Genomic DNA, 19002 nt, shown 5'->3' on the forward strand with positions numbered 1-19002 from the left:
AGAAATGAGAATTCAGCAAAGTAAGAGGGGACACAATCAAGCAAAACATTACTGCAATCTTACTTCAGCTCTCTTCAGCATCTCCCACTTATTAAGTATCTTCATGGCAAAAACTTTATCTGCATTTTTCAGTTTTACTACTGCAACCTGGAAAAAAGAAATGAAAGACAAATAAGTTACAACAAGAAAATATTTATTGTTTTCATTTTTATGTAACCTTGTAGTTTTGGAGGCTTTTTCAAGTATTCTGGATACATTTTTACTATGCACAAGATACCACACCATCAAAACAGAAACACCTCAATAGTACAGGAAAATTCCAAGTTTATTGTAAGCTTTCCTTATGTATCACACTTTCCCTAGGTATAATTTTTTTCTAGGTGACTGCCAAAGAAAACTGGCATTTCTTAGCATCACACTTCTTGCTGTATCATAATGACATGAAGCTCTCTGGCTCTATGCTTTATATTCCTGGACTTCAGTGCTACACACTTATTTAAACTTTAGAGCCCTCAACGAAAAGGTAACAGCACAGCAGCTTCTAAATCAAGATAAACAATGTGGTTTTGGTTTTAAAAACAAATAAAACTGCAGATTTGCCATAAAGCAACTTCCACTCTCGTTTCAAATCATGCACTAGATTTTCTTCAAAGATAGTATGACTTCACATTTTTCCACCTGAATTTCAAAGAGTTCTTTATGATATCTGTTGTAAGCAACAGGGAAACAGTAAAATGCACATTTTCTAGAAAAGTAAAACTTAGCAAAACAAGACAGCCCAGCTGCCTCTCCTCTCCTCATAGCTTCTGAAACATTAGATGCCATAGGCCTCTGTAATAATAAATTAATGAAGTTCACTGACACCATCCTTTTCTGAGAATATTAGTTTTGTTTAGCTATAATATAAGCTAGCATAGAATATTTTTAGGAAAGAGGGAAGGAAGAAGTTTACACAAACTTGTTTTCACAATTCAGGCTTCCCTGGGTATGGAAAGCTCAGTGTCTTAACCTACCCAAAATGGGTATAAAAGTGCCACAAACTCAAAGCTGCTGATCAGAACTAGACCAGCATTATCATCCCAACTACAGAAAAGTTCAACAATCATTACATTTTAACAACCATTCTTCTGCCTCTTCCCTTTCAAAGGAATCTTAAAACTAAAAGCAAATAAAAGTTTATTTCTGTGTGCATCTGGTTCCAAAGCAACATGCTGTCACACAGATTATCATCATCTTCATCTTGTAGGCCAGTGACAAAAAAAATACCAAGGTTGAATCCTACATTCCTTTCACCTCTCTCATAATCAGTAAACCAGCAATGTGTGAAGACAGTGATAACAGAAAAGAAAATACAGGATCAGACAGTTTGAAGGAAGTGTCATGCAAACCTCTTTGAACCATCTTCAGATGTGTCATCAGCTGCAACAGCTTCACAAATGAGGCAAAAGCACAGGCTGAAGGATTGCAATACTCTGCTGTCTAAACCAATGTGTATCTCACAGTGTGCCTCTTGCCTAGCTACAGAACCCCAGACCAAGCAGCTGTCACTTCCCATATGTACATTATCAGCCCTGCTCTTGACACTGCTGCCTTCTGGGGTTGCAGGGGGAGGCAGTGGCAGGGAGATAAAAAGAGGATATAAGACAGAAAGGTATTACATTTATTTGTTTAAACTAGTTTATGGGCTGAAATTTTTAAAGGTTACCTCACATGAGGTTCAAGTTCCGATTTAGACTCCATCAAGGAATTTTCAGATTTGAAAAACAAAAATGGATTATTACTTTAGCCTACAATATAATGACTTTAATTCATAAAGAATGTTGCTGTGGTGTGCATGGTAACCCAAGACTGAGAATCACCATTTATTTTTTTTGAGGGAAAGATGAATCTTTTGCAGTGATACACAGCCCAGAGTGTGGATTTGATCTTGATTATCCTTTTACTATACTATCTAAATCTTAGAGGCTCTGCTAAGCCATTACCTGTATCAATTCCTAATGAGAAATGGCAGGAGGAGAAAGCCTCAAAATTGCACTTTATCAGTGTTCAAACTGTATCCCACATGACTTGGATAACAGGGACACCCTTGGTGATGCAGCCTGTGGTATGAAGCTACAATGCAGTTGTGCCCCAAAGACCTTTAAGTGTTTTGGGACACTTGCTGGGAAAAATTAAAAGGCTGCTGCTACTAAAGCTGAGTAGCTCCTGCTGCCCAGCATGGGAAATAAGTTTTTCCCCACCATTAACCATTGGAGAAGAGGCAGCCAGAGGCATAAGACAATACAAGTATTTCAAGGCCAATTTCAGGAATTCATTTCTTGCCTGTAGCATGCTCAGTGCAAGGCTGTGTTATTCTGCAAAGGACTTGCTTATTGAAAGACACCCAGTAAGACTGCACAGCTGCCTAAATTTCCAGTCTCCCATTCCCATCACTTGCACACAAGTGCAGGAGCTACAGCACTGCCTTTGGTGAGGATCTGGAACACAGGCCCTCTGTGGCATGAACAAGGGCTTGGTACCTTCTGCAAATGTGTAACAGCACTGAAGACTGACTAAAGAACAAAAATAGACTAGTGTTTACCAGCTGTGTTTACAATCAGTCTGAAGCTTTTAGTCTGTGAAAGCCATTAATGTTATTCCATATCAATAACCACCACACACAAAAGATCACAGACATCCTCATCATCATCTTTCTGCAATCACAGCATGTTTTTGGGGGTGTCTCAGTGCTTTATGAAAGTGAATTCCAAAATGCTTATTCCAAAACTGTGAAAGTAAAACCTGACACTTCAGCACTGAGCAGACTGATGCAGTTTCTAATTGTAACAAAAAAAATTCTGAATCATGATTACAAATCTAGGCAGTGTTTACATATACACAGAGTATTTACTACCTACACAAAGGCACAAATACAGACAGAGTTTTGTTTTGATCTTTTCCCTTCCCCGGCGAAGCTGTCAAGACTGAAGAAAGAGTAATCACTCCTAGTGATCCTGAAGTGTCTTGATACTGGAACTTCTTAAAATTAGACTTTTTAAAGGTTGGTATTTTTTTTAAATTTTATTTCCCTGTGAACAGCCAAAAAAAAAAAAAAAAAAATTGGTATGTGCTGATGTAAACATCTTGGGTTTAGCCAGATATGAAGTTTTTTTTCCTCTTCTTCCAACCATTTTCCATATTTCCCACAAACAGCAGTCTAGTTTGGCATGCTGTCAGACACCTTCTGCCCCAAGCTTGGCTATTTGTCTCTGTGATATTTGTCTGCACTTTTCCTTTGCTTAAAAAGCAATACCCTTTTACAGAAAAAAAACCCTAGAATAGAAGCTATTAAAGTTGAAAGAGAAAGAAAAACAATAAAAGTAGAAAAGAAGATTCAGCATTGGTTTTCTTGTCCAGCAAGAACAAGCAGACAAGAAAGAATGTTACTGTTCATAACTGTATGACAAAAATTAGGAGTAACTAGCTCATTCTCAAGGTACAAAACTCATCATCTTCAAAATATCAACAACATAACAACCTAATATTTGCTAGCATAAGCATGCACTGATTTTTTTTTTTCAAAGCTATAACAGAATCAACTGAAAATTCTGGTATTAGATAGAACTTTCACTAAACTGCACTTTTGTACTGCTGAGGGACACCACTAAGAGCTGTTACCCAGTTGCTTCACCTTTCCTAGCAGCATTTTTCAGCTTCCAAGTTTAAAGTCTTTTTGTTTTGAGTTCGGTTTTTCAAACCCTGCTGCTCAAAGCCAGTACAATGAATTGCTTGAAGCCCACATTATTAATTTTACCATGATAATCCTGCTCCTCCCCCAAGCAAAACATCTGTGTTTTCTAAAGACAGCACTCTTACATATAATTGTAAATAAGTAAATGCATGCATGGAGAGGGAAGGGGAATGTGAATAATTTGACAAAAAGGAAGCCTTTTCAGAAGGCAGAAAACAGGGTAAGGGGGAAAACAAAAACTAGGAACAATGAACTCTTACAGTTATAAGCAATAACTAGTTTAAACTACTTTTTGTCTGCATTAAACTTGTAAAAACAAAAAGGGAAATATTTCTTGACTATGCAAATTGAAGAAATTGAGTAGCGTAAAATCAAAATAAGAACAAGTCTGAGACTGTGCCAAAGAAAACTTGCACTAACTTTGTAGTCTACAGAATTTCAGAATTATGTTGATTCAGGAGACAAAAATTACCCCTCCCAGTAACCTAGAGCAACCTTGGTCTCATTTATAGTTTGCTGGAAAGAAAATACATTCTTTCAGATTTCTTAATCTGTCTCAGTAAATACAAGTATTGTGCAATTTAATATTAATATAGTTTTTTGTCGTTTAGGTAGCAGTAAAATTTGGTGGTCCTTTTTTCAATTTTCCTCAGATATTTACTGGTTCTTTTACAGAAAAATTAGCAATTTCATACAGAACTTCTTTTCTTCTACAAATGTCTGTGTAGAACTTGTCTTTGCTAAGCCAGCAAGAAACATATCCTTCCAAATATTTATTAAGAACATAAAAACCCAAACATCTTCACTGAAAGAGCTTCATTTTTCCCCTTACTGAAGATTTTGACAATTAATAGAGTCAAGTTATCTTCCTCAGATAAGGAATTAGAAAGAAACACTGTTCCTAGAAGAGAAGACCTAAGCAATCACACAGACTGTCCCCAGAAGGGGACAGGGAAAGTTACATTCTCACTGTTCATGGGATGATTCACCACAAAGAACTTCCTGAGAAAGAAGTGGTTCTTTGTGGTTCAGCTGCTGTGGTTCAGCTGCTGTGGAGCTTGATGCTGATTTAGCAGACAAAAATGACTTCTCTTAAAAACACAATATAAGGCAGGTTTCATGCATGATCCTCCTGACAAGAAGGCACCAACATCAGCGATTTTTCTTACATTTAACACAATCTGTAACTCTGCTGCAACTCCTATGGTAGCACTGACCAAGGCTAATCTTTTAAGCAGAAGTGTTTACATCAAAATGGAGATTGCAACATTCTCTGTGGCAGAGGTTTAGACTAAAGATAAATCATCCATGAGTAACTTCAGCCATCAGTCTCCTTTATAAAGAAGCTTTACTCCAGATGGACCAAAATCAAGACTGATAAAGCAGCTAAATAAATACTACCTTTTTTGTTATTTTTACAGCTGCCCAATGATTATATCTGCACATAGGGATCAGAGTATGTAGTGGCACACACTATAGTAAAAATTCCTCTTCCTAACATACTACCTACAGGAGTCTGCTCTCCCACAATCACAGACCAGCAAAGACTGATCTTCACTCAAGATGCAAACCCGTAAGTGAACCTGAGAACAACTCTTCTCTGTCACATGCCAGAGCCTCCAGAAACCCTCTCCTGTCACAGAGAACTTCCATTTCCAAAGGCAATCAACACTTTGATCAGTAAATCTTTTTCTTATTCTTTGGGTTTAAGTTCATGTGCATTTTCAGGAAGTATGGAGTACCTCCTGCAGAGGCTTTACACACTACCCACATCTGCAGTATATTTAGCCATGAAAAACTCAAGGCTGTACATTAGATTGCTCTTCCTACAGGGTACTGCATGAAAAACAAAGCTCGTGCACCCAAAAGAATTAAGAAAAATGGGGCAGAAAGCTAACACTTTAAAGTTTCCTCAACCTAGTGATCAACAGACTTGTCTGGCAAATTCAAGTAAGAGATAGCTTAATCAGAAACAGTAAAAAATTGTATGGTTTGACAGCAGTAGGTGACAACTGAAAAGGAAAATAACATCTGCTGAAGTCCTTAAAAGAAATACAGGAAAAATATTCAAAAGTTCATTAAAATAGGAAACTCAATTACAGGAAAAGAGATATTTCTCTACGTTGTTGGAATGTCAGTGTCAATATTTGGCTATTTAAGCTGCTGAAAACTACTTTCAGACTGTATAGGTATCAGGAAAATTAGCAATTATTAGACTTCTGTACCATCAGTTACAAACTGATCTCCATCTCCTGACTGGCAAGAATTAGTCAAGCAAATGATTTATCCTCAGGCAGGTGAAACATGGTCTCTGAATCCATCTGATTGAGAGCCTGCTCTCAAAATTCACAAGACTTAAAAAGAGCTGTCAAAGAATGTATAAAACAAAATGTACATGCATCAAACATTAGGTGGGCCTATAATATCCATTATGGATAAATAATGTAAAATCCTGAATACCAGTGTATTGTTATGAACTGTCTCTTCTCCTCAGTGCTGCAGGTCTGCAAGAGAATTATCCAAAACCTTCCACCTCCTTCTCACACATACCTCCCCAAAGGCTCCTCGACCAATCACTTTCAGAATCTCAAAATCTTCTTTATGTAGTCGCATCTGTTTCACTTTAGATGTAAAAGGTTTGGCTGAAACAAAGGGGAAAAAAAAGAGAATCATTAAAAAAACCCAAAAAACAACCCACGCAAAAATCAAAGAACAAGGTAACAGTAACACAAAATAGATGCAATCAGAGGCCTAAAACCAAGGGATCATTTTGCTTATACACCTGTTTATCCTAAAGGAATATAATGAAGTTTAAAGCTAGAAATAATGAAGTAAGAACTAAGTCAAAACTGCTGTGAGAAAAAGGTTTACAAAGTAAGCTTGCTTTTTGCCTTCTTTTAATTAAAAAAAATGGAGTCAAGCTGACTGTATTTTTCCACAGACTTTTGAGTTCACAGACATCCACTGAATCTGTGCTATATAATTCTGGTTGCAAAAGCAAAGTCTAATATAATGAGTTCACTTTGGACAATATTAATTTTTTTGCCAATCAGCCACACAATACTGTATTCAATGAGAAATTAAAATGGTAGTAAATGCTAAGTGGAAGGGCAATATTGGCCTACACAATGTATTATGCAATGTTTTTTGAAAAATACTTCTTCGAGGGAACACCTAATAGTCAATTCTTGGTTTTGGAAGGAAGAACAGTTGCACTCAAGACATTATTAACACATTCAGTGAAAAAACTGGGTGCATTTTCAAGTTAAGCTTCATTTCCTTCTCCTTTTCCCCTTCTTTTAAAATATATTTGAAAGCAGTAAGCAAAATAATGTACTGTATTCCAGACAGGTAAAACCCCTGCACTGTTTGCAGTAAAACAGTCTCAGGAGTACTATTCCTCTCTTTTAGCCCCATTTAGCACTACAATTAACCAGCCCTGGTTCATCAATACATCTCTGCATGCATGCAAAACAAGTTACTGATAACTCTACATCAAAACATACATAGCACAACCCTTGGTAAAAAAAAAAAAAAAAACTTAAAAATTGAAGCTTTAAGTAATTTAGCAGGAAAAGGATTTCTTTACAAAGTTATTGTTCTAAAGGCATGTTCAATGCTTTACACAAATGAGATCCTATTACTAAACCAGATACTTCAGTAAATATGGTTCTTACAAGAAGGTTGTACAATCAGAATTGGGATGGGTCTCCAAAACACAAATTCAATTTTTGGCTCAAAGGCAGTCTAGCTCAATGATCCCAAAGAAACAACTTGAGATACTTCACCCAGTTTCACATCTATGAAAAGGGAACATTATTTTTGGAACGGACAAGGCACTGACAATCACACTGCTGAATCACAAAACCCCAAAAAGGCACATTGTAAAGTCACCATTTTACAAGGCCCATAAAACCTTATTAGCTTATGCTTTCAGGGTACAGAGGCCCATCTCTGTCCATTTCTCTCTCTACAGGGGATGATGGAATCAGTGCAGTTTTATTTGCAGGGAAGAGTTGTGACAGCCATCGTACTGCAGAACAATTTGTTCAGAATAACATTTCTAAACAGAAATGGGGAACTGTTTTCAAAAACTCCAAAAGCAGATGACCCTAAGTAAGAAGCAAGTTAAATAGACCTAGACACGTGTAAGAAACCAAATATGGGTTCTCCTAGAATTCAGAATTTTCTCTTTCTAATGTTATGAAATAATCCTGCTAAAACCCCATAATTCAATTTAGAACTTTATTATTGATCATGCAGGCACTACAGCATCCTTGTCCAGAACCATACTACCTTCTATTCAGCCAAAGCAACCCTATAAACTGAGTCAAGACACAAGCTACCTGTAGTTTTGATACCTAAAACCCCCTACAAAACGTGTTCATCCTAGTGAAAGTAGCTTTGTAAACCACATCTGTAGAATAATGACACAAAAATGCAGCACATGTTTACAGCACAGCTCTACTAACATTCATGGTACAATAGATGAAACCCTTTTAAAATCTCAGTGGTTCTAAAGTCTGAACCTGGTCTATTTTTTCTGAAATTTCTCAGATACCAGGAATCAATTCTCTCCCAGGAATTACATCTGTTCCAACTAGAGGAACATCAGCTTATGATTACAAAAACTCAGCATTAGGTCCAAATAGTAAAGATGCAGCCATATAACACTGAGATTTTCACTGCAGCGCTACTTTTGCTTTACATTTATAATAACTTTATTCAAAATATTGAATTACAAAATTAAAATACAGGTTTAATATTACATTTTAAATATTGCTAAAATGCAATTTAAACAGAAGTATATCACTCAAGTTCACAGAGATTCCCCAAACTTTTAAGAATCTTTTATTCCTTAAAAGAAAGGTCTTGCAGTAGAGAAAGTGATAAGAAAATGTACTGCCTTACTTGGACAGCCTGAGCTGTGCTACATTGAGTGACTAAATAACAAATATTAATACTACTGAACAAATTAAAACAAGCCATTAGAGCCTTTTAACTTGAAAAACAACTGATTGAAAACAAACATGTAGTTCTCAACTGCAACATTTTTTGACCATTATAGGCCTGGCTAGAGTACAAGGCAAAATTTCTTGCTAACAAGCAACAGCATAGCTGTTTAAACCACAATGCTCTTCCTCACTTTATATTGCAAGGAAAGGCCTGTCATTCTTTAATTATTACGTTCTGAAATCTTCCAGGGTTCCCATAGGGATTCTGGAAAAATAAACATCACTATAACTACTTCAGTCAAATAACAACGACAAAAATAGGTTTGGAGTAGGTTAAATGATTTGTGGTATCAGCATTAGTGGAAAAGTTTGTAAAACCTCCCTCCCCTGTAACTTTTTTATCACCTCTAGCAGAGATGTCAATGTAGAGCCAAGCAGCTCTTGGAAGAAAAGTTAAGAGCCCCAGGAAAAAAAAAAAAGAAAAGAAGAAAAAAAAGGGGAAAGGGAAAAAAAAAAAAAAAAGAATTGCCCTAGGAATGTGCTCCAAATAGCTTGTTCCAAAAAAGGCCAATTTGCTTTATCATCAACGTTGTTTGTCTACTGTGCAAACATCTGCTGCTCTTGTGGCAACAGCAATGTTAAGTATAGAAAACTTGGCCTGGCCTGGGGTCTTGGAAGGCTCTCTGCAGACAGCGTTTCATCCACACAGATTTCCAGACTAGGAGGTTAACAGGCAGACCTTTGGCAAGCAGTTTGCAGTGTCCTACAGGCCTTATAGAGAGAGCAAATGGTCAGGCCAGGGAATGCTTTTCAAAACAGGGGTCCCTGAAAAGCAGATTTGCAGGAACACAGCCCTCATTTACACCCCCATCTCCCTAAAGAGAATCAGCACAAAGTTAACACAAAACAACACAACACCCTCTTTTTTTCACAGGAGCTGTGGTTTCTTTCATGGTTGATATGAGAGTGACACACTTTGCAGATTTTTCAGAGGCAGTATGGGCATTTCCTTTGGTGCTTCATTCAGCCTACAGAAATACACAGGGGCATAGATGATATTTTCCACACACACATCCCTTTTCAAAGTTGCTAGCAATGTGTGATACAGATTAGGGAGCAGCAGTTTGCTGTGCCAAAGAGAACTCTTCCTCCTCCAAAGGAAGGCTAAGTGTGGGGAGCCTGGCCACTGCCTCCTCCTGCTGGTTTTCAACTCACAAGAGCTGGAAGTTCATTACATAAAACTTTCCAGCATGTTCTCTATGGCCACACATTGACAAGTCATACACAATGTTCATGGAGGAGGCTGCTGTGAAAAATACTCTATGTTATCAATCTCTGTGAAGGAGATGGAGAGATAAGAATTGACCTATAAAATCTGTTCTGTAAAAACACTTGGCCACCCCACCTGGCCAGTACTTCCCATCTCACCCTGCCTGGGAAAACTGTGCCACCACCCTCTTAGCAAGATTCCTTGCACTTATTCAATCAATTACACATGGCAAGGAAAAACAATCTCCCAATTCACCCTCAGGGCAACCAACGTACTGATGCAGGAACCTAAGCTGCATTTTCAAACAAGGTGAACCTGCCATGACTATTCTTTCAATTTATTTACGTTTCTATAGGTCTATCCCCACATTTCATGCTCTAGCCATTCATTCCATTTATGCCTACAATCCATGGAAAAAAATAAAATTCACTAAAAGGAGAATACTACAAGTGTTAGAATTTTAATTTTTTTCTGGTTGAAATTTAACCAGAACTCCATCAGAAGTAACGTGTTAAACACATAGACAAACACTCAGGAGGAGTCTAGTTGCCAAGCCAGGCATGCAGAGGAACATATGTTCTACCCCCTGGCCCTGGAAAGGCAGGATTTTATTATAATTACAACAAGCATCCAGCAGAAGAGAGGCAAAACAATGAGCTCTACAGTAGTGACACTGAGCTTCAACAGTCTGTTTATCATATTTACAGTGGGGAAGCAGTTATTAGCATTACTTACAGTCTATTTAATAATAAGGGGGTTATGCTTTAAACTCTTGGAGATAAAACTCCACATCTTCCAAAGAGCTGACACAGGGATGGCAGTGACTTGATAGCCCAATGCAACTCAGTATTAGGATTATACCAAATGACACCAAAACAGTAAAACAGCTGTTCTGGATGCTTTATTAGCAAAGTCAGTCTCATGCTCCTGCCTTGCTCACTCTCCCTCCAGCTCCAAGTTTCTGTCTGCAGAGCCTGGGCAGGGCTAGCCCTGCAATTCAGATTTTCCCAGGCTAACCTGCTGGGGGTTCCTGCTTCTCCCTCACCTGCCAGTGCCCCTTTCCCTCCCCAGCACAGCCCTGAAGGGAACCCAGGGGTGCTGCAGGCATGGGTTCAAATTGAACCCAAGTGACATGAAGATCATGTTGACTGTTAAAGAAAGTACAGCAGAGCTGGAGCAGCAATTGGGAATGTGCCTCCACAACCCATTTAAATAGAAAACATAACAAGACAGTGCTCAGGAATTCCTCTCAGTGCCTCACTGATGCTGCATCTACTTTTGGATCAACAAGCTGGCTAACTCTGCTTAGACTGAAGACTGTACCCTTGACTGACAGGTTGCAGTAAGATACCCTTATCTTACTTCTCAAATTACAAAACATGCTTCCTTAGCAATCAGGCATCCCACAGCAAACCCAGCCTTCTGCCCACTGCACTGTGCAATGTAAAATGCCATGTCAAGTCAAAGCTATAAAAATTTAAAACTGTATCCACCAGAATTGTCAACAACAGTGAAAGTTCATTCTGAAGGAACTAGATTGGGAAAGAAAACAACCACCACGGGAAACTATTCACTTGCCATTTCAAGACAGAAACCCCTTTGCTTCACCAGCTAAAAGTATTTATTAAAATACATACAGAGCTTCCCCATGTAAATGAGGAAAAACACATAGTCTAAAAAGATTGTCATTTAACTCAATACCAGAAGGCTCTCTAATTCTTCTTAGTGTTGTCTTTGGGAAAAAAAAAAAAAAAACCAAACCAACAAAAAACTAAACTCAACCACCCCAACAAAAAGCCCCACCACAAACCCGAAGCAGAATAATATATTGACAGCTCAGTTTTTTAAAAGTGCTCTGCAGTTTTGAAATTTTGGCTAAATTCCTGAAAGGAACTTCACAAGTATTTCTACTTTACAGGCTTGATCCAAACCTAAAATATTTATTTTCCACTGGCTTCTATCAGCTGAGATTATGAAATGTGTAAATAGCATTTTTGAGTTAAGACAGACCATAGCCGGAGCTTTCAAAAAACTCCAGAAAGGAGGTGTGAGAGAAAACCACTCCCAAAAAAACCCAGTCTTTCTCCAAACAAAGGGGAAGTAATTGACAATCAGCAAGGCAGAGCTGCTTAAAGCATAATTTGAGAGGAGATGGAAAAGAAATCTTTCCTTTCCACCCACCTAAGGTTGGCAGAATAGCCAAGAAGGCTTTGGCAGTTTCTGCCAACTCTCAGGAGGAAATTGGGTGAAACACTGCAGTCAACAGCGATAGCAGCTGAACCACAGAACATCAGTCAAGACAATGTAAAAAATAAAAGCCACAAATACCCTTCTCAGTTTTAACAGTTAAGATTCAGTTTTCACACCCTCAGAACATTTTTGACATGTTTTCCCTGATGAACAGTTAAGTGCCAGCATCTCTAAGTACAAGTTAAGAATCTGGCATTTTCCAGGAATGAGAAGCATGTCCACAAATTCCTGTACTATGCTATAGACAGACACAATATTCTGGATCCTACTGTGTTTGCATCAAGGTCAAGTAGAGACCATCCAGCCAACTTTGGCTACAGCTACCACAAAATATTCTTCAACTGGAACTTTAAAATTAGAGAGAAAAATAAAATACCTTTCCCAAACATACTGGAGTAGTTCTGGTTTTTCCTTCCCCAGACTCAAACGAAAAATAATCCCTGTGTTCACAAAACACCCACTGCAGATCTGGACAACACTTCCATACCACATCAAGATAAAGCCATTAATTTTTTTATATTACCATTCTTTCTCATCCCAAGAATTTCAGTAAACCACCCTATGTTTAAATATTATTATACTCGCAGCAAAGTGAAATATTGAACTTTAATTCATCCTGCTGTGGATTGGAATTCTAGAGCAAAACTTAATTGGTTGTGCTACAAGTCTCCTGTTCCACCTATTAAAGAAGGTGGAAATGCTCTGAGAGTAAATCAAGAGCAGACAGGAAGAAAGTTTTGTGACATTTAAAAACCCTGAAAGGCTAAAACAAAGGAGAAGGAAGAAGGTGGCCTTACACTTTATAAAGCAGAACGCTGCTTTGACACCATCCCTCATGCTGTCCCAGAGCTGGAAACAAGTCAATTAAAATCACACTTAAAACAGTCAAGCTTAAACTTCACATTCCCCAATGTCTGAAAAATAACCCAGTATGCTGGTATTTGACTGCCAAAAAATGCTGGACATTTCAGCTGTAAGTACAATCAATCAATCAGACCTGTGTTTAGAATTACTAAATGATCTGAAAAATCAAAATAAATCAGGAGAATACTTTAAGGAGAATTCTTAGTTCTTCAAAACATTACTTTTTCTTATGTAAAGCAGATATAACACCTTCTAGTCTGACTAGACTCTAGAAAAAGAGCTGTTTGTGGAACACTGTGTGTTGATGAATATCACAGGAAAAAAAAAAAATCAAACATTGCACAATAAACAGAGCGTGCAACCACCCTTCAGTGAGGGAGAGGGGAAAAAAAGAAAAGGGGAGGAAGAATGTGTCAAGTGACAGCACTCTGCTCTGAAGACCAGCTACTGTTATAACCACAACTAAGGCCTGAAACATGTACTCTCTCAATGCACTTGTGAAGGTATCAATCATTTCATTGTTTCCTTTGTTCTGTTTTTGGTTTTGCATCCCTCAATAAAGAATTGTTCAATACGTATTTGATTTATAATTCAAATAATCCTCTCAATTAAAATATAGAAATGAGCCCTCTCTAGAAATTCTGGTGCATGCTGCACTAACATAGAAATGTTTTATTTCTAGAAGAAAGCCAGCAACTTTAGTCCACTGAGTCCCCTGCTCAGCTTCCCAGGTATTTCACAGCACTGCAGAAGTCTCCATTTCTGAAGCTACAGAAAGAAGGATTTTAAGGGATACTGCCTTACACTCCCTTCTCTTGCCTCCCTTTCACCTCAGAATTTTAATTAAAAGAAAATATCTATATAAAGCAAATATGCTGAGGTCAGGCATTTAATATTCTTTTGCAAATACTGAGAGTCTCATTACACCTTACATGAGCAACTAAATTTTTGCTTTTGAGGAGAAAACAAAAAAGCTGTAAAAGCTCTGTAAAACTGAAAGCACTTTTAATATTTTTTAATTAGTTAAATGATATGCTCTAATCCTTGTGAGAAGGGGAGTGAGCAGACTCTCCACAAACTTTCCTTCTCTGAAATGACTCATTGGTGTAGCCATATATTCTTAGCCAACACTTACACTTAGAACTTGTCAAAACGCACACCTGTCAAGTCTCACACAGCATACAAATTATTTGAGTCCTGTCTCTCACTCCTCCACAAGTTCCCCCCCAAGATTCTCTGCACATCCCTGCAGACACTTCCCACCAAGCTGCAAGGGTCTCAGAAGAAGGACAGTAACGCAGCCAAACCCAAAATAGCAGCAAATTCCTCTTCAGGACACCTCTGGCAGGTGCCCACAGGATGAACACAAACACATACCAATATACCTTGTTTCCTCTTTAAAAGCATGACACAAATCTGCTCATGAAGCACTTCATTTACTGCAGGTTCCACTTGTTTGCATTTGCATTGCAACACAGCTCTAAAGCCCAAGCAGAGCTACAGAACTTGTACAAATGCACACAATTACACTCCTATTTTGGCCCTTATAGGCAATATTTGAAATGAAAATGTTATATGAAGCCCTGCATTCATGACATTTAACTGAATTTCAGATATTAAAACAACGTTAAAATTCAGAAAAACAAAACCAACTTCAATATCATGTATGACAAATGGAAATATGAAAAACTACATTGAGTAGGAACTTGGTGTTATGAGAAGGACTTTTGCCTAGATTAAGATAAGGTTCATCTCCACAACTGCTTTTTATTGAAATTTTGAGTTCCTAGTCACAAAAAAAAAAAAAAAAAAAAAAAGAAGAAACACCTTCCGTATGTCCACAGAAATTGTTCCACCTGGACAGCTTAAGCTCCTCTTCCACCCATACCTCACACCATTTTAAATGCCATCACCCTGTACTATTTGTACTGTAAGGACTGCAAACTTACTCATTTGCTTGCTCCTTGTATTTCAAGCTGGGTAATCCAATTGAACAGGTACATTATTGTCTGGTTCTTTTGCATTGACACAAGGGTAAAAGAATTGTAATTCAAAATGAAGTAATGTTTCAAGAACTGTTCTTAGTTTTGTGACATTTCAGGGAGTTATGACGTTAACAGCAGCCCTTTCTTAAAGAAACCACACTCCTGAAAAGTCTCCAAAGATCCCAGAACTTCAGCACACTTCCAGAGTTACCTTAAAACTAATGCAAATAAAATAAAAAAATAATTCATCATTTGAAAGTTCGGTACCATTAGGATGTAAATTTCCTGTAATAAACTTGATTTGGCCCACTTGAGAATAAAAACCATATGATAAAGCTGAAGTACCTAACTGTGCACCAGATCCGGCTCTATTTCCCAACCACAATCATCTCCACTTTCTTCCTGATTAAGTGATCACTGGAAAATAATGCTGATTAAGATATTTTTATTTCGACCGCACTTCACCTCATGGCAATTTTAATAATTTTATCCTCAGTGCTGCTGAATCACTAAAACCTGTTGCTACTGCAAACCATCCCCACTAATATAAATCAAACTTTCAAGAGGATCTTCATTCTGAAGAAGACAAATACGTTTCCCAACACCTGTAACCAACCTATAATAAATATTTTCTGTGAGCAGGAAGTTCCTACATAAACCACATTTGTCTGTGGGCACACCTGCAGGTGTCAAGAGATTGCTTTGATCCACACCTTCTTTGTAACACCAAGGTTGCAGGAAAGAATAATTCTGGAACCCAGAGGATGGATTTAATTATTTATGAAACCAAAGAGAAACCTGCACTTATTTTTTAATAAGTATCTTGGTTCTAGTTTTAGGCACCCTTAATGCTTATATTACCTACAGTGTTTTTTTCCTGTGATATTCATCAACACACATAAAATGATTTTAAACCAACCTTTCAGAGCATATGGGTTCAAATTGTCCCTTTAGAATGCCTAATGAATCAAGTGAAGGGATTCACTCATGGTGCACCTGAACTGACTTTTGTGCTACTGAGCACGCCACTTATTTCAGTATCCCTGTCAATGACACATCACAAATAAGAGAGACCTCAAATCCATGAACTCTTACATGCACATATTTGCAAGGCTGACCCTGAATTCAAAGTCATCTTTTGAGTAATCTTCTAAGAAGATACAATTATTTGGTTTTGTTTATCAACGTAAGATCAAAAGAGGAGGCCAAAAGTGAAATTAACAATCTTTCTGTAAATGACTGATTGGTTCCATTTCAAACTATAAACTAACCAAAAAGAACAATTAAGCTGAAGACAAATTATTCTGCATCTTCAAATTCTAGACATATTTTCAAAATTTTTGTAAGCTTTTCCCCCTAAGTATAGACAGGAAAGATGGCCTTATATGAATTTGATTTACTGACGAAGAAATGTTTTGCAAGTTGTGATCCTAAACACATACAATATCCACTGAGTTCTGAAAATTCTTTGAATGCTTTTACCCAAGTTTTATCTCAAAAGTCTTGTTTATTAGAAATTTAAAAGGAAAAATCATGGCAAGACACAGCACACACAAACAAGTTTGAGATAAGTAATGGGATAATACGGAAGTTGGATACATTTTCAGAGGAGTGCAGAACACAAATTTTTAATTTCTAAAACCAGCAGCAGTTTTGAGGAGAGAGTCACATAGTTACCTCAATAAATCAACCCCACTTCAGAAAAGGTAACATTCAAAAATTTTAGTCAACGCTTATAATTTCTAAAAATTAGCAATCTACTTCATAAAAATACTCAAATGGAAACTGTACTCTAATAAAAATAAAATCCTGGGAATAAGACATTTTGAAACTATAAATCATAATTAAGTCATAAGCAAAATGAATGCTAGAAATTCATTACTCTTCACTCTGAAATTAGTTTATAAAAGGTTTGATCTATGAAAAAAGTACTTTCAGGGATGTGAATTCATAGCTCACATTTTTACAAATGTCTTGTTCCACAGACCACAAAGGAGCAATTTAAGAAGTGGTTCACAGTAAAACGTAAGCAAACAAATGCTTCTTCTTGGTATGGATAATTTATGTTCCACATGATATGACAAAACCCATTTCACTAATTATTTCACCATCTTTCCATTTTCAGCAAGAGTCCTCACTTCAAACACCTGCTCATGACACCTCTTCTTCCTCTAGACTTGAGCAACACATTGAAGTAGTGAAAGCTTAACAACAGTGTGAAAGATGGTCAAAACTTTCTCCAAATTCTGTGATTTTTAATATTGTTTCATATGAAAACAGTACTTTTAAACCCTTTTTGGCAATTGGGTCTAGTCTCAGGTCAAAACTAGATTATTTGCATTATAACCCAGTGAACTCCCTACCCATTACAAAGAACACGAGAAGTGCAACATTTCCCTTCCCACAGTCTAAACACTGGGGCTTTTTTCTGATCTCAAATCCTTAGTAAAGTGTGCCAACTCCTGCCCTCATTAACACCTATTTTTAGATTGTTAGTCTGTATTTACTCAGAACTTACTACAAAACATTCCTATTAGTTTTAGCTTGGTTTCACAACATTGCTCATCAAAAAAAAAAGTTAAGTTGCTCTTTTTGAAATTCTCTAGTTATATCTGTGTAAATAAAACTGATTTCTGAAACTAATGTCATGCACAAGTGGAAAATGATCATTCAAATGCAATATATGCAAGAATTCCAAATGCATTTCCCCCAACAACTCTGACTGAACTCATCCACAATTGATGCCTTTTCATTCCTATCTATACATTGCTAACTTTATACTCTACACTAATATTTCTTTCCACCCAAATCTTTCTCTATTTATTATAAAAATGTAATATGCAACTGATTGTTTGAATGCTCTCAGTTTATCTGAAAGTGCATTCAAAAACCATCTGTAGAGTAAAAAACACACACCTGGAAAACCTGAATTCAGTCCGGATATGGTAACTACTGTAAACTACTTTAGCAACATTCATTCAGAGGAAATGGGCTGCTTATCTAGCTGCTGAAATGGAAAGGACTCTTTCATACAATAAGGTATTTTGGGATTATTTTCTTGTTATTTTTCAAATAATGATGGCATATAAATCAAAAATGTTATATCCAGCAGCAAAATGGAAGGCTGGTGTTTACAATAGCCATTGTGTGCAGTCTATAAAAAGCAAACAAACCAGAAGGGCAGAATGCAGTCCTTACAAAGACCTGTAACAGAGGTGGCATTCAGAAACATTTGGGTTTCATCCTCTAGATTTACAACTGCCTTCAGACACATGTGGGTTTATAATTAAATTAATAATTCTGACTAAGCATCGTCACCACCAACAAAATCTGTTACACATAAATATACATGACTTTGCTGTCAGGAAGGTGACACAGACTGGAAAGAAGCATCACTCCTGCAGTCACAGCACGTGTGTCTGCACCCAGGTACCCTCATCCCTTCCACCCTTCACCTGACTTGAATCAGGTGTGACTCAGTGGAAGATGCTTCAAAGACAATTCGCTTTTTTCCATGTTCTGCAAAGGTAGTTGGGTGGCAGGAGAGACTCCTGAACACACACACAGCCTAAAACAGCACCTCCCATTACTCTCTAATCCCAAGGGAACACCCTGAACAGCCACAGGGTGACATCTGCCCACACAGTGCTGTCATTGTGACAAAACCTTTAACTCAGGGACTCCAGTCAAGCACAAGGCACCATTAACAAAAAAATCAAGTTTTATTACCCACTTCTGCTCATAGAATTACTTCTGAGAGTTTGTTCTTTTCCTGTTTTCTGGGTTTTTTAAAGCAAGAGTCTGTGCCCAGACTCTTAGGGGAACCAGCAGATAAAACTGGTTGAATACTGAGTATTCCCTCCACATCTTTTAGCAAACAGATAAATACACGAATACTTTACATCAAGTTTGGGCAATTCCAAGGATCACAACTTTTTTGATTTACTG

At 37.4% G+C, this 19002-nt stretch overlaps 1 protein-coding gene across 10 annotated transcripts in view; it reads right to left on the reverse strand.

Annotated features, from left to right (window-relative positions):
* CDC42BPA (CDC42 binding protein kinase alpha) overlaps positions 1 to 19002 on the reverse strand; it is a 182946-nt gene that overhangs the window by 118449 nt on the left and 45495 nt on the right. For all 10 annotated transcript variants that reach the window (XM_077176144.1, XM_077176143.1, XM_077176142.1 and 7 more), the window contains exons 3-4: positions 6281 to 6372; positions 64 to 147 (exon numbers count right to left, since the gene is read on the reverse strand). In XM_077176144.1, coding sequence (XP_077032259.1) covers positions 64 to 147; positions 6281 to 6372 — 176 coding nt within the window. The remainder of the gene's footprint in view (positions 1 to 63; positions 148 to 6280; positions 6373 to 19002) is intronic.

The sequence above is a fragment of the Agelaius phoeniceus genome, chromosome 3 (assembly GCF_051311805.1).
Source record: "Agelaius phoeniceus isolate bAgePho1 chromosome 3, bAgePho1.hap1, whole genome shotgun sequence".
Classification (NCBI taxonomy): domain Eukaryota; kingdom Metazoa; phylum Chordata; class Aves; order Passeriformes; family Icteridae; genus Agelaius; species Agelaius phoeniceus.